The sequence below is a fragment of the Hemitrygon akajei genome, chromosome 5 (assembly GCF_048418815.1).
Source record: "Hemitrygon akajei chromosome 5, sHemAka1.3, whole genome shotgun sequence".
Lineage (NCBI taxonomy): Eukaryota > Metazoa > Chordata > Chondrichthyes > Myliobatiformes > Dasyatidae > Hemitrygon > Hemitrygon akajei.
In genome coordinates, this window is record NC_133128.1 from 124,511,031 (window position 1) to 124,527,466 (window position 16,436).

Sequence of the window (16,436 nt, forward strand, 5' to 3'; positions counted from 1 at the left end):
ATTGACTCCTCATTCTTTCCATAGGTGCTGCGTCACCTGCTGAGGTCCACCAGCATTTTGCATATGTAATCCTTTGGTTCTGACCGGATATAACAGGGCAGTGCAACCTTGCTTGCCTGTGTATGGCAGAGATACCCTGGAAGGGTATCAACTCTGTGAAAAGCCACAGCCATGTGCAGAAAGAAGATGCTCCTGCCCATTCACCTCCATTCAGGGTCCCAAACAGTCCTTCCAGGTGAGGCAACACTTCACCTGCAGATCTGTTTGGGGGCTCCCGATGGAGCCTCCTCTACATTGCTGAGACCAGACATAAATTAGGGGACCACTTTGTCAAGCACTTCCGCTTCATCTGCAAAGACCAGAATTTCCTGGTGGCCAACCATTTTAATTCCTATCCCCATTCCTGTTCCGATATGTCAGCCACGGCCTCCTCTTCTGCCATGATGAGGCCTCTCTCAGATTGGAGCAGCAACACATATTCCGTCTGGGTAACCTCCAGCCTACTGGCAGGAACATCTATTTCTCCTTCCAGTAACATTTCCCCCTTCTCCTATTCCCACTCTGGCCTCTTACCCCTCACCTGCCTATCACATCCCCTTTGTGCTCCTCCTCCCCTTTCTTCCGTGGACCACTCTTCCCTCCTCCTTCTCCAGCCCTTTGCCTTTTCCACCTATGAGCTCTCCAATTCTTACTTCATTCCCCCCATCCTACCCACCTGGCTTCACCTATCACTTTCTAGTATGTCCTCCTTTCCCTCCTCCACCTTCTTTTCCCGTCCTGAGGAAGGTCTTTGCCCGAAACGTTGACTCTATTTACTTCCATAGATGCTGCCTGACCTGCTGAGTTCCTCCAGCATTTGTGAGTTGCAACAAATAAGACTAATTTTTTTCACAATCGCGTACGTCTTTAGTGCCTTAATCCAGAGTCAACTTGAATTAGAGTTGGTATTAGATTTATTATCATAGACGTGTGTGATGTGAAATTTGTTGATTTGCAGCAGCAGTACAGTGTAAAGACATAAAATTTCCGTAAATTACAAAAATAAATAACTAGTGCAGGAAGAAGGAATAACAAGGTGGTATTCATGGGCTCGATGACCATTCAGAAAACCGGTGGAGAGGAAGAAGCTATTTCTGAATCATTGGTCTTAAAGCTCGTTTAATTCCTCCACAATGGTGGTGACATGAAGAGAGCATGTTCTAGGTGGTGAGGGACCTTAGTGATAGATACCGCCTTCTTAATGCACCGCCTCTTCGAGACTAGAGCACACTTAAGGGATTTTGGGAGCAAAGGAGGGTGGAGATGGGGTGGTAGCTAACTTCAGTCAGAGGAGAGTCAGGATAACTTCAAATTTGAAGGAGGACTCAAGAACTGAACTCTGAGAAACCATTCAGAATACCAGCTTATATGAGACCCAGAAAGGGAAGATGGGTGAGCATCACATTGTGGGAATAGAATCCGCAGAGTAAGAGCGGGGTCAAAGTAAGTTCAGGTAAGGCAGTGACAGAAAAGCTGAAGAGACATGCAGTTTCAGAGGCAGGGCAGGAGGGAGCCCGAGGATGGGGGGGTGGTAGGAGGAGGAGTTCCAGAGGTGGGATGTGGGAACTGGTTGGTCTCAACTTTAGGGACAGTTGTTCATGAGCTTTCAATACCTGTTGCTGAAGACAGTTTACAGTAAAGAAGTTGTGAGTTATCTTAACTCTCCAGTATTATCCTGTAATCGCAAGTTTTAACAGATGACTCATGTTTAAGTCAGTGAGCCACAGATCACAGAAACAGGCCCTTCAGCCCACCATGCATCATACTGACCATCAAGCATCCATTTACACAAATCCCATTTTATTCTGATCCAATTCTATTTCTCTCCTGACATTCCTATCAAATCTCCCCATTTTCTACCACTCACCTCCACACTAGAGCCAATTTGTAGCAACCAATTACCCCACCAATATATAGCATATGCCCGTGGAAATATTGGAGGAAATTAGAGCACCTGGAGGAAACATTTGTGGCCATGGGGAAAACATGCAAACTCCACACTGACAGCACCTAAGGACAGAATTGGGAACAATGAAGCAGCAGCTCCTGTGCTGCCCCATGTAGATCTGGTCAAGAATGGTTAAATCAACCATCTAATGCATTTGGATTTAAAGAAGCAGAGGTCAAACAAGCCATTAAAATTGCATCCCATATCAATGAAATCAATGAAATAGTACAAACTGTTAAGGCGTAGGTGAAAGCCATGGTCTCATTTTCCCACTGATCTCTGAGGGAATCACAGATCACTACAGCAGTCACACAATGGCAGTGAAAAATAGTTGACTATCAGCAAAAGCTGACAGCTTTTTTGATGACAGCAGCAAGAAAGGAATATATTCTGGGTGGTGGGTGTCCTTGATGATAGATGCTGCTTTCCTGCAACAGCATTTCATGTAGATGCATTCAATGGTTGGGATGACTTTATCTGTGATGTAGTGGGCTGTATCCACTATTTTTGTAGGATTTTTCTTTCAAGGGCAGTGGTGTCTCCATACCAAGCTGCAACGCAGCCCGTCAATATACTCTCCACTACACAACTATGGAAGTTTGTCAAAGTTTTAGATATCATGCTGAATCCTAAGGAAGTAGAGGTGCTGCCACAGTTCCTTTGTAATTGCACTTACTGCTGGGCCCACAACAGGTTCCTCCATAATGATAACACATGGGATTTTGAAATTGCCAACCCTCTCCACCCCTGATCCTTTGATGAGGACTGGCTCATGGACCTCTGGTTTCTTTCTCAAGTCCATAATCATCTCCTTGGTCTTGCTGTCATTGAATAAGAGGTTGTTGTCCTACAGGAAGCCAGAATTAGCCAGGAAGTTGTAGCTGAGAGTTAATGCAAGTCCCTAGGATGGGAAAGGAATCTAATAAAGTGCAACTAATAAAACACGAGATCCTGCAGATGCTGGAAATCCAGAGTAACACACACAAAATCACAATGAGACATTAAATCCCAGCATGAATTCCAGAGTCAGAGGACAGACATTTCCTTTGGTAAAATTCTACATGCTGTAATATCTCTTACCCTCCTTGATGCTGCCAGACCTGATTGGAGGCAGGGCCTGTGGGGGCGGGATCTGCGTGATGAGCGGCTGTTGCTGCGGTAACTGCTGTATGATCGTTGGCGGCTGCTGGGGGTACTGAGGACAGAGAAGAGAGGATCAGAAGATGAAGGAGGAGCACAGCGGCGAACAAAAGGAGAAGCTACAGGACCCATGAGAAGTGGAAGCAGGAGAAAGGCATTCAGCACCTTGTGCCTGCTCCAGTATTCAAAAAGAAGTTGTTTGCCCTCAATACCACACCCACATCCTTTGATTTTATTGATCTCGGCCTTGGATATACTCAGTGACTTCACAGTCTAGGCTCCTGATATCCTAGCCAGAGGAAACAGCAACACTCCAGCAGTCCTGCTCAGCCAGTAAGAATTCTGCTTATAATAGCACAGGCTCAGTCTGCTAACTGACTGAGGAAAGAATCCCAGGGATCAAGGCTTCGATGCGCTCCCTCCTCCACAACTATATTCTTCCTTTGATAGTGAGGCAAACACCTGTATAAGACATCTGGGTGAAACCTCGCTGGGTCTCTATATAATCACCTCTACTACTGTCTCTCGCAATAAAGGCCAACGTACTATTTGTCTTCCGAAGTGCTTTCTGAACTTGCATATTAACTTTCAGTGGCTCATGTACAAGGACTCCCTCTGAACGTGTTTAAGTACGTCTGGAACTCTTTTGGAATGGTTCTTCTAGTTTTTAAGTTTATAAATTGATCCACAAGTTAATAAAAATTTAAACCATTTATTAGCTTTCAGTGGAATTAAGCATGCACGCCAGTAATCTTGAGCTAACTGCGATAAACTATAAGAGTTAGATAGATAACGGAGACATGCATAGCATAAGGCTGAAGGATTCGTAGTGTCACACTCCCAAAGGCTGAGGGCATGAGCTTGCGAAGCTTTGCCGATAGGGTGGTAAAGAAGACAGTTGGCCTATTGGTTGGGGCTTTGAGTATCAGAGTCAGGAAGTCACATTGCAGCTGTTTTAACCATTGATGCACTTTGAGTATTCGAGTCAAGTCAACTGCCGGTGGAAGTGGTGGATGCAGTTTCAATTTCAACATTTAAGAAAAATTTGGTTAGGTACATGGACAGGTGGTGTATAAAGGGCTACAGTCTGAGTGCAGATTGATGGGACTAGGTAGATTAACAGTTAGGCACAGACTAGATGGGCTGAAGGGCCTATTTCTGTGACTTCTATGACTACTAATTGCCCATCAGATCATTCGTCTAGAGTGAGTTGCAGGATCCAGAGGAGTCATCCTTGGTTTGTGCTGGGTTTGCCCTTGAAAGTAATTTGTTCCTGGGGTAAGCCTATGAATCTACCATGAAGAATGCCTACTGAATGTTGAGCAGTCCAGGCCTCTACTTTTACATTTGATTAGAAATAAAACCAGCAGGTTTAGACTGCTGATCTCACACTCAAATGACAAAAGCTATAGCAATTAATCCAAGAAATAACCATTCCCTTACAATGATGAAACACAGCGTAAATTCAACTTTATTTGTAACAGATACTGGATGACTTGCATTCCTTGTATTTTGACTGAAAACAGGCCTCCCAGATCGTGTGGAAAAGAGGGTAATATTCAGTCTCAGCCTGCCACTTCCTCATGGAGCATGCACAGTACCAGGAAAGGACACGACAGAGGCACAAACAGTGCAGCAGGAAGAGAAGACCACTTATAAAACCAACAGGCCTGGAACCAGACTGGCATTTTCCGAGCTTTATTTATATGTATGTGGAGATTGAGGTCAGCCAGGACACTAGCTGAGTAAAGGAATGACGAATGCAATCAGTACAGGTGGGTTAAATTGGTAGCATCAGCAATAATCTGCACAGGTAAGAAATCTAAATTACTTTCAGTCCTGCAGGCAACAGGTTCTCAATCAATCTGGTTAAATTTGATCTTGCGTCCTTTTTTAGCTCACCATACTATCCCTAGGGTGGAAACTAGATTGTTTGAGGGTAGCCAAACAATCCCTCATAAAACAGGTCCTGCAGCCCCCAAGGTTATGCTAATGACACCTGATCCCTCTGACTGCACATGGTCCTTATCCCCTTCATCTCTGCATACTCATGAGAGCCTCTTACATGCCTCCTCTATCCTATCTTCCTCTACTATCATCCCAGCAGCAGATTTCAGCCACCTACCACTCCCTGTGTAAAAACCTCACACCTCTTCCTTCCACATCCCCTTAGAATAAATGCATGCCCTCTAGTGTTACACAATTCAATCCTGGGCAGGAGATATGGCTGTCTGCTTTATCTACGCCTTTCAAAATGTTACAACTTTAATCACGTCTCCTTCATTCTCCACCACGCCAGAGAAGACAGCTCAGTTTTGTCCAACCGCTCCAAAAAATGCAAGCTCTGTAATACAGGCAGCATCCTAGTAAACCCCTCCAAAGCCTTCACATCCTTCTTATAATGGGGCAAGCAGAACTGAATACAATACTATTTAGTACTTTATTATTGCACATTGGTAAATTATTATTGTGTATATTATTATTCTGTTACTTTATTATTAGTTAGGTCTGTACACCAGTGTATTAGTTTTTAAAAGTTGCTGCTGTAACAAGAGAATTTCCCACTCTGGATCAATAAAGTACTTATTATTATAACTAAAGTTTTATAAAGCTGCAACATAACTTCCCCTGCCCTTTAAACTCAGTTCCTCAAATAATAAAGGGAAGTATCTTTACCAGCCTTTCAACTTGTGTAATCGCTTTTAGGAAGCTATGGACTTGGACCCCAAGATGCTCAACATCAAAAGATTAGTTTTTTTGTAATAAAGGGGTAGCCCTTTGAGCCATTTCTTAATCTTCCTTACTGACTTTCTAATGATGTAAACAGTCTCTCCCCTAAGGCTTACCGGGTGTTGGATAATCCGAGGCTGCTCCGGCGGAGGCTGGTGGTAGACATGAATCGGCGGTGCCTGCTGAATGGGTTCCAGGCGAGGGTATCGTCTCCGGGTCCCTCCCCAGGTGTGGGGCCTGGCGGACTCATCCAGCATGTGCTGCTCCTGAAAAGATAACCTTGGACTGTCACAGTGGCCGAGCCTGTTCTGTGCGTGTGCGCTTCAGTCTCTGCCTCTCGCTATTTCATACAGCTGCACTTTCAGCTTGTGTGGGAACATGGAGGCCCGTGAGCAGAAAACTGCAGCCGTGATTCCGAGTGTTCTCAGTGTACTGCGGTTGCTAGGCACAATCCAAAATCCTAAAACAATAGCTTTCCCTCCCTGGCCAACAAACAAACATTGTCCTTGAAATATTAGCTTCATGCAGAATGGAATGTGCCTACAGGTCACAGGCTGCAGGTAACCGAGCCCAAGGATTATAGACTGAAAGAAGTATTACACCAAGTTCTCTTTTGTTTTTTCCTCCCTTTTCTTCTAGTTTGAATAAACTACTCTAAGGCAGTGAGGCAGTAGGATCAGGTTCAACAGCAACTTTTTAAAGGCAATTGGATGAAGAAAAAAACATTTCCTTGAAACCTACCAGATTACTGAAAGGCCTGGATAGAGTGGACATGAAGATGATGTTTCCATCATCAAAAACCCCCACCATCCAGGTCATGCTCTCTTCTCATTGCTGCCATCGGGGAAGAGGTACAGTAGCCCCAAGTCCCACACCACCAGGTTCAGGAACTGTTATTACTCTTCAACCATCAGGCTCCCGAGCCAGTGCGGATAACCTTGCTCACTTCAACTCTGAACTGATTCCACAACTTAAGGACTCACTTTTGAGGAGTCTACAACTCATGTGAGAACATGAGTTCTGAGAAAAATACTGAGAAGTTTTTTTTTACTTTTTGCATAGTTTGTCTTATTTTGCACATTGGTTGTTTGTCAGCCTTTCATTGATTTTATTGAAGGTATTTGCCCTACTATGAATGCCTGCAAGAAAATGAATCTCAAGGTAGTATATGATGACGTTTACGTAATTTGATAATAAATTTAGCTTTGAGTTAATAGGAGAGTCTCTGATCTGAACATATCAGCCTCAGAATAAAGGGGCGTTCAATTAAAACAAAGAAATGAGGGAGTTTTGTCAGCCAGAGAGTGGTGAATCGGTGGAATTCATTGCCACAGAAGACTGTGGAAGCAAAGTCATTGGATGTGTTTAAGGCAGAGATTGATAGGTTTTTCATTGGTAAGGGGGTTATGGGTTACAGGAAGAAAGCTGAAGAACGGGGTTGAGAAAAATCAGCCATGATGGAATGGTGCAGCAGACTGGATGGGCTGAATGGCCTATTCCTGCTCCTATAAATTATAGTCTAACTTACAGGCATATAGAGAAAGAGCAAGGAAAGCTCTGTAAAAGACCTTGCACAGGCATGGAATGGCAAATGTCCTCTTCTAGTGTAATTGTGCTGGGCTGTGGACGATGACCTAACTCAAGACAGAATGGGTGTGGACATAGAACATCCCTGCTCCTACAGATTAGCCATTCACTCACCCATGAGGCAACTGCTGAGCCCCGATTTAATAAGGGGATTGAGAAAATCTGACCAGAATACGTCCATTAGCGTTTATGCTATTTTTTATTTCTACTCTGCATAGTTCCTCCATAGCAAAATCTTTATCTGACTTTATCTCTCTTTTTTTCCCGAAAAGACAGGTGTAATCATTGTGCTAGGCCATAGAAACAACACACGGCCACCTCTACTGCCACAATGAGGCCACTCTCAGGTTGGAGAAGCAACACCTCTCATTCCATCAGGGTAGCCTCTACTGTCAGCAAGAACATTGATTTCTCCAGCTTCTGAAAATTTCTCCCCCTCTCCTTTTTCTATCCCTTTCCATTCCCATTCTTGCTCCCCTCATACATGTTGGCTTCTCCTCACCTGCCTATCATCCTCTGGTGCACCTCCTCTTTCTCATGGTCCTCTCAGATCCCTTCTTCTTCAGCCCTTTACTTTTTTGACTTATCACCTCCCAGCTTCTCACTTCATCCCCCCCTCCCATATCCACGTGCCTACCCCCTCACCTGGCTTCACCTAACACCTTCTAGTTTGTACTCTTTGCCCTCCCTCCACCTTCTTACTGAGGATTCTTCCCCCTTCCTTTTCAGTCCTGATGAAGGGTCTTGCCCTGAACTGTTGACTCTATTCTTCTCCATAGAAATCGCTTGATCTGCTGAGTTCCTCCTTTATTTCGTGTGTTTTATCCACACCACGGCCCCAGGAGTCATTTTGTACTGAAAAGCCTGCTGTTAGCATTTAATGCCATTGCTCCCGCCACTGGAAGGGACTGTGTCTTTGGTGGATAGGCATAATAATATTGCGTCGGAAGATGTGGTGTTTGAGACAGGTTGGAATGGAGGCTGCTGGTACTTGTATGAAATTTACAGATATCAAGTTGTACTGAGGTCAAAAAGGAGCCTTGGTTAAAACCATTTACTAAAGAATATCTGGTAATCTGTCAGATGAAACAACTGCTGACTGGTGGCCACATTCACTGAGAGACCACTTTATTAGGTTCGCCTGTACACCTGCTCGTTAACGCAAATATCGAATCAGCCAATCGTGTGGCAGGAGCTCAATGCAAAAGCATGCAGACAAGGTCATGAGGTTCAGTTGTTGCTCAGACCAAACATCAGAATGGGGAAGAAATGTGATCTAACTGACTTTGACCATGGAATAATTGTTTGGTGCTAGACAGGGTGGTTTGAGTATCTCAGAAACTCCTGGGAGTTTCACATACAACAGTCTCTAGAGTTTACAGAGAATGAAACAAAAACCTTCCATGAGCAGCAGTTCTTTGGGCAAAAATTGCCTTGTTAATGAGAGAGGTCAGAGGAGAATGTCCAGACTGATACAAGCTGAGAAGAAGGTGACAGGAACTCAAATAACCACGTGTTACAACAGTCACGCGCAGAAGAGCATTTCTGAATGCAAAACACATCGAACCTTGAAGTGAATGGGCTACAGCAGCAGAAGACCACAGACATTCACACAGTTTCCACTTTATTAGTTACAGGAAATACCTAATTAAGTGGCCAATGAATGTAAATATATTCCTTTTCCAAGCCTTTGCATACCAAACAAACAATATTCTATTAAATCACCTGATTGTAACATGTACATCAGGTTTATAAGAAGTCAAATTTCACAGTAGCAACTTGCCAGAACTGCAGAATTCATTAACTTGTATTCAGTTTCTACCAGTTTAATGTATTAACAGAAAGAAATCTAGCATTTGGTAGGCATATTGGTTTAGTCCATTCCAAAACTATTGGGGCACCTCCACACTGCTTCGAACAATTCACTTCTAGACTGGTGGAGGAAGAACTGAAACGCTAAGCTCAAACTCTAAAATATATTTCAGGACTGTGGGGTAGCTGGCAGACTGGAAACAAAAATGATCACTGAAATAATGCTGAAGCAGGTAATCTGAGATACAGGTCCTGCCCAGGTTACAGCAATGTTCTGATCCTGAGAACTACTCATCACCCAAGCAGTTCACAAGTCAGAAATGCAACCATGATCTGAGTTTCCACACACCAGAGGTGGGTTTGCCACAGGAATACTCTGGGGAAGCACTTTAAATCTCATTTTGCCTTTCTTAAGTTTCAAGCCCAGGCATATCTGAGGCTATTACTGATATTCTTTTGAAGATTTGACTACATATGAGGCTTTAAATGCTATTTCAACAGAGTCTCAACTCTAAACAATGACTGTTCATTTTCTTCCACAGATGCTGCGACATCTTATGTGTTGTTATAAATGCTATTGATGGTTTTACAAAGGACACAGCCGGACAACAATGTGCTAACTAGAATGTATTCACAGTAGTCACTTGCCGGTATTGCTGAATTCATTAATTTATATTCAGTTTCTACTTGCTTTGTGCATTAACAGCAAGAAACAGGGAATTTGTAGGTCTCTGGACTTCTGTAAAATAGCAGTGCACTCAGAAGCAACGGCTTCTACGGGGCCAAACAAAGGTGTTATTGTCTTTTTTGAATGTATTTGTTATGGTTACAGACCCTGCTGGGTATTAAGAAAAAGTACTGCAGGTTTAACCCATCAGCGAGTTGGTGGAGAAACTGAAGGAGCTGGATTTGGTGTGGATGGTGCCGCTTCTTGCATCAGAAAGGCGTCACTGTGTGAAGGCGGTGCGAAGGCATAATGGCGAGTGATTGTCTTTGTCACTTTTCTTGTGATCACAAGACCCTGTTGGACAATGCTGCAAGACTGATTGACTGCTTTACTGGAGAATAGCGGGGGCACTGCGTGGCCTCAGTCACAGCAGGGACTAAGCCTCAAGCTGCGGTGTCGCCTGTTTGCTGCCGCCCAGGAGAGAGGTGTCGGAGGTGGAGTGGCACAGCCTCCATGCTGGAGTTGGTGCTGCCTCCGGTGTTCACTCAACAGAAGACAAGACTATAGACTGCTGTAACATTCATGGACTCAGTGACTTGAACTGTTGTTTTTATGTGTGACTGTATTTTACTGCTATCTTATATGTGCTACGTGTACTTTGTGCTGTGAATGACTGTTGGTACTGCGTTTTGCACCTTGACTGTCTCATTTGGCTGTATTCTCAGGTATTCATGGACGGTTGAATGACAACTGAACCTCTTGGGTTCTATGTGGCAGAATTCCAGCTTGTGGCTTTGCAGCAGCCAGCAAATCGGTCAGGGCATTGAACACAGGAGCTGGGTCATCCTGTTACAACAATACAGGATATTATTGGCAAAGCCTCATTTGGAGTAATGTATACAGTTTTGGTCACCGTACTGGAGGAAGGTTTGTCACTAAACTGGAGAGGATTTGAAAAGATTTATAAGGATGTTTACTGGGACTAGCAGGCTTAAGTTAAAAGGAGGGAATAGTTAGGCTAGGATGGTTGGAGCATAGGAGTTTCAAGGGTGAGCTTATAGAAATTCATAAGATAATTATTTTAAATTTAGAGATAAAGCACATAACAGGCTCTTCTGGCCCAACAAGCCCGCATTGTCCAATTACACCCATGTGACCAATTAACCCATGTGACCAATGACACCCATGTGACCAATTACACTCATGTAACCAATTAACCCATGTGTCCAATTACACCCATGTGACCAATGACACCCATGTGACCAATTAACCTACTAACCTGTACATTTTGGAAAGTGGGGGGAAACTGGAGCACCTGGAGGAAACCCGTGTGGTCGCAGGGAGATCCTACAAACTCCTTACAGACAGCGGTGGGAATCAAACCTGGGTCACTGGCACTGTAAAGCACTATGCTAATCACCACACTACCGTGCTGTCCCAGATAGCCAAAGTCTTCTCCCCAGGGTGAGAGAGTCTGAAACCAGTGAATATTGGTTTAAATTGAGAAGGGAAAGGCTGGAAAGGGAGCCGATGGGCAGGCGCCGGAGGGTGGCGAACACGTGGGACAGGCTCCCATGGGAAAAGGTACAGGTGAGTGCAGTTATTACAACATTGGACAGTTACATTGATAGGAAAGGTTTAGAGAGATATGGGTCAATCTCGGGCAAATAGGGTGCAGGTCAATGGGACTATGCAGTTTAATAATTTGGCACAGGCTAGATAGACCAAAGGGCCCGTTTCTGTGCTGCAGTGTTCTATGACTCTAGCTAGGAGAGGCAATTCGGTCAGTATCCCCAAATTGGGCCAAAGGGCCTGTTTCCATGTGGACAGCTCCAAAACTTTATAACTCTAAATCCATTCTGTCTGTCTCTCCACCTTGTGCGAGCTACACTAAATTGGACATCCGTAAGGCCAAGGGACCTCTGTCTACACTTTTTGCTTTGTCATTAAAGCAGCAAAATCAAAGACCTCTCCCACCCCAGACATTCTCGCTTACCCCTCCCCCCATGGGCAGAAGATACAAAAGCCTGAAAGCTCTCACCACCAGGTACAAGGACAGCTTCTACCCCACTGTTATATGACTATTGAATGGTTCCCTAGTATGAGAAATGAACACTGAGCTCAGAATGTACCTTGTTATGATCTTGCACTTTATTGTCTGTCTGCTCTATGCTTTCTCCATAACTGTAACACTTTATTCGGTGTTCTGTTATTGTTTTAACTTGCGCAGCCTCAGTGTGTTGTTGTGATGGATTGATCTGCACAGACAGTGTGCCAGACAACTCTGTCACTGTACCTCGGTACACACTCATTAGCTACCCTACTAGGTACACCTGCTCATTAATACAAAAATCTAATCAGCCAATCATATGGAAGCAACTCGCTGCATAAAAGCATGCAGTCATGGTCAAGCAGTTCAGATGTTGTTCAGATCAAACATCAGAGTGGGGCAGAAATGTGATCTAAGCGACTTTGACCATGGGATGATTATTGGTGCCAGTCAGGGTGGTTTGAGTATCTCAGAAACTGCTGATCTCCTGGGGTTTTCACTCACAGCAGTCTCTAGAGTTTACAGAAGAAGGTGTGAAAAACAATAAAAATCCAGATCTGTGGACAAAAATGCCTTGTTAGTGAGAGAGGTCAGAGATGAGCACAACGATGGTGTGCAGAAGAGCATCCCTGAATAAACAACATGTTGAACCTTGATGTGGATGGGCCACAACAGCTGAAGACCATGAACACACACTCAGTTACCGCTTTATTAGGGATATGAGGTACATAATAAAGTGGCCACTGAGTGTATATGATTGGCTTGCTCCATCATTTGAGAGGCTGACCAAATTAGTGTGAAGCCAGAGTCATAGTGCGAGGTCAAGTAAGGACACTGGAGTCACTTTCCTGAAGGAGATGAGTGAACAACTGATCAACTTTAGTGACAGAAACAACTTTTTTAAACTTAACTTTTCAGACTAGATGTTCTCTGTATTACAAGTCTAGGAGTGAAAAGGCCTGACACTGTACAACATACTTCTTTCCCTCGTTATGAAACTATGCTTAAGCACTCTCACAGAAACACTGCTACCTGAGGTAAATCAGTTTGCATAAGCATCCTGAGGCTGAGGGCAACGTGTCCAGTACTCCATGAGATGCTTGACAGACCCTGATCTGCTCATCCCAAAACCTCTCTCTGTCGATTCAGTTATCATTCAGCACAGGCCAAGCCCTCCTCACCACTGAGCGCATCTACAAGGAGCACAATCACAAGAAAGCAGCATCCATCAGCAAAGACTCCCACCATCCAGGCCATGCTCTTTTCTCGGCAAACACGAGGAAATTTGCAGATGCTGGAAATTCAAGCAACACACACAAAATGCTGGTGGAACGCAGCAGGCCAGGCAGCATCCGAGACCCTTTGTCAGGACTAACTGAAAGGAAAGATAGTAAGAGATCTGAAAGTAGTGGGGGGGGGGGGAAATGCGAAATGATAGGAGAAGACTGGAGGGGGTGGGGTGAAGCTGAGAGCTAGAAAGGTGATTGGCAAAAGGGATACAGAGCTGGAGAAGGGAAAGGATCATGGGATGGGAGGCCTAGGGAGAAAGAAAGGGGGAGGGGAGCACCAGAGGGAGATGGAGAACAGGCAGAGTGATGGGCAGAGAGAGAAAAAAAACTAAATATATCAGGGATGGGGTAAGAAGGGGAGGAGGGGCATTAACGGAAGTTAGAAAAGTCAATGTTCATGCCATCAGGTTGGAGGCTACCCAGCCGGTATATAAGGTGTTGTTCCTCCAACCTGAGTGTGGCTTCATCTTGATAGTAGAGGAGGCCATGGATAGAAATATCAGAATGGGAATGGGAATGGGGAATGCTCTTTTCTCACTGCTGCCATTGGGCAGGAGATAAAGGAGCCTTAGGTCCCACCCCACAGGTTCAGGAACAGTTATTACCCCTCAATCATCAGGCTCCTGAACCAGCATGGATAACTTCACTCACAACTCCGAACCGATTCTACTACGTAAGGGCCCACTTTCAATGAGTCAGCAACTCATGTTCTCATATTTATTTGCTTATTTATTTATTATTTTCTAAAAGTCCATATTTGTCTTCTCCTGCACATTGGCTGTCTGTCAGTCTTTGTTTGTGTGTGGCTTTTCATTGATTCTATTGTATTTCTTTGTTCTACTGTGAATGCCCGAAAGAAAATGAATTTCAGGATAGTATATACTAACTTTGCTAATATTTACTTTGAACTTCAAACAGAACACGCAATAGAATTAAATGTGTTTCCTCTTGAGAAGTTTGGAATGAATCATGATTTGCATAAAAAGATACACACACCACGCCCCAATGTAGAAGGCTATGAATATAATGACAACCTACCAATGCTTACATATTAAGGCAGAATTATTTATGCAGTGATCATTTTAAAATTGTCGAACCATGACTGTAATTCATTGGACCATGGCAGGCAATTGGATTTAAACAGGCTTCACCAAGAACAGGTGGAGGCTCTAAGTAAGCTTCCAGTAAGTTTTTCTTTCTTTGTCTATTATAGTACAGAGCTAGCGACTGAGAATGGACCCAGGATTACTGGTATGTTCCTTTTGGGGGATGTGGGAACTCTGGGAGATCTCTAGTCTCTCTGATAACTACATCTGCACAAAATGCATCGAGCTGCAGCTCCTTAGAGGTCATGTTGAGGAACTGGAGCTGCAACTGGATGATCGTCAGCTCACACGAGAGATTAGGAGGTGACAGAGGGAGGTAATCACCTTAAAGTTGCAGGAGGCAAGTAGCTGGGTAATTGTCAGGAGAGGGAAAGGGTATAGGCAGCCAGAGCAGAGTACCCCTATGGCTGTTCCCTTCAATAACAAGTATACCACCTTGGATACCGATGGGAGGTCTCTGGCACCGAGTCTGGCTCTGTGGCTCAGAAGGGAAGGAGGGTGAGGAGTGTCGAAGTATTAGGAGATTCCATTGTTAAAGGAGCAGGCAGGAGGTTCTGTGGACATGAAAGAGACACCCAGATGGTATGTTGCTTCCTGGTGCCAGGGTCAGGGATGTCTCAGATCAGGTCCACAGCATTCTAAAGGGGAAGGATGAACAGCTGGAAGTTATGGTACATTCTGGTACCAACAAGATGGGTAGGAAAATGGAGAAGGTCCTGAAGAGAGAATATAGGGAGTTGGTAGAAAGTTAGGACTTCAATGGCAATAATCTCTGGATTGGTGCCTGTGCCACACACCATTTAGGGTAAGAATAGGATAATTTGGCAGATGAATTCATGGCTGAGGAATTAGTGCAGGTGACAGGGTTTCAGATTTCTGAATCATTGGGATTTCTTCTGGGGAAGGTATGACCTGTAAAAGAGGATGGATTACACCTGAACTTGAGCGGCACAATATCCTTACGGGCAAGTTTGCTAGATCTGTTGGGGAAGATTTAAACTGATTTGGCAGAGTGTTAGGGCTGAGGATGGGGCAGTTGGCATAGAAGTAGATAAAGTGTGTAGTGAGACTGTGAGGAAAAACAGGCAGATGAGAGGGAAAAATTGCAGTCAGTGGGATGAGTTGAAGTGTAACATGAGGACAAAATTGAAAAGGTTGATAAATACAGGACTGAAGATGTTATATTTGAATACACAGAGTCACACTGTTCCTTCTAAGCTGTGCGTGTGTGTGGCTGCGCAGTAACTGACGTGCTGCCGTGCACGTGGCCTTTGTTACTGCGCAGCTGTAATAAAGACATGAGAAAAAGTTTACAAAACATGAAAAGATTCTCTTCGGCGTACTGTATTTCATTATACCCTTAATAAAATCTAAAGTATCTGATTTTTCAGTTTTCATTCTAAATATTCACAGTGTGCAGGTTACAAAAAAAAACACTTAAAGTGCCATGCAGTTTTGAGACCGTGTGGAAATTTCCTGTTCAGAGCAATGGTTGGTCTGTAACATGAACTAGAGGGAACGTTGGACACAGTATACAGAATAAACAGATGATCTTGTATCACAGTTAGAGACTGGCAGGTATGACTTTGTGGGCATCACCAAGTCGTGGCTGAAAGAGGATCTCAGTTGGGAGCTTATCATGCAGGGATACACATTGTATTGAAAGGACAGGCTGGTAGGCAGAGAAGGTGGTGTGGATCTGTTGGTTAAAAAAAAATGAAACCAAATCCTTAGAAAGAGGTGACTTTGGTAGATGATCTTGTAGCGCAGTTGGAGATTAGCAAGTATGACAGAGTCATGGCTGAAAGACAATTGTAGTTGGGAGCTTAGTTTTCAAGGATATGCAATCTATCGAAAGGACAGGCAGGTAGGCAGAGGAAAAGGAGTGACTCTGCTGGTAAAAAATAAAATAAAATCTTTAGAAAGAGGTGACATAGGGTCAGAAGATGCAGAATCCTTGTGGGTAGAGTTAAGAAACTGCAAGGGTAAAAGGACCCTAATGGGAGTTATATACATGCCTCCGAACAGTAGCCTGGATGTGGCAATCCTTTCTGAGATAAGGGGCCCA

General features: G+C 44.1%; 1 protein-coding gene across 1 annotated transcript in view; it reads right to left on the reverse strand.

Annotated features, from left to right (window-relative positions):
- The window catches only part of c5h21orf58 (chromosome 5 C21orf58 homolog), a 78,989-nt gene that overhangs the window by 19,652 nt on the left and 42,901 nt on the right, over positions 1–16,436 (reverse strand). Inside the window, exons 4-5 of the mRNA XM_073046386.1 lie at positions 5,974–6,123; positions 3,068–3,182 (exon numbers count right to left, since the gene is read on the reverse strand). Coding sequence (XP_072902487.1) covers positions 3,068–3,182; positions 5,974–6,123 — 265 coding nt within the window. The remainder of the gene's footprint in view (positions 1–3,067; positions 3,183–5,973; positions 6,124–16,436) is intronic.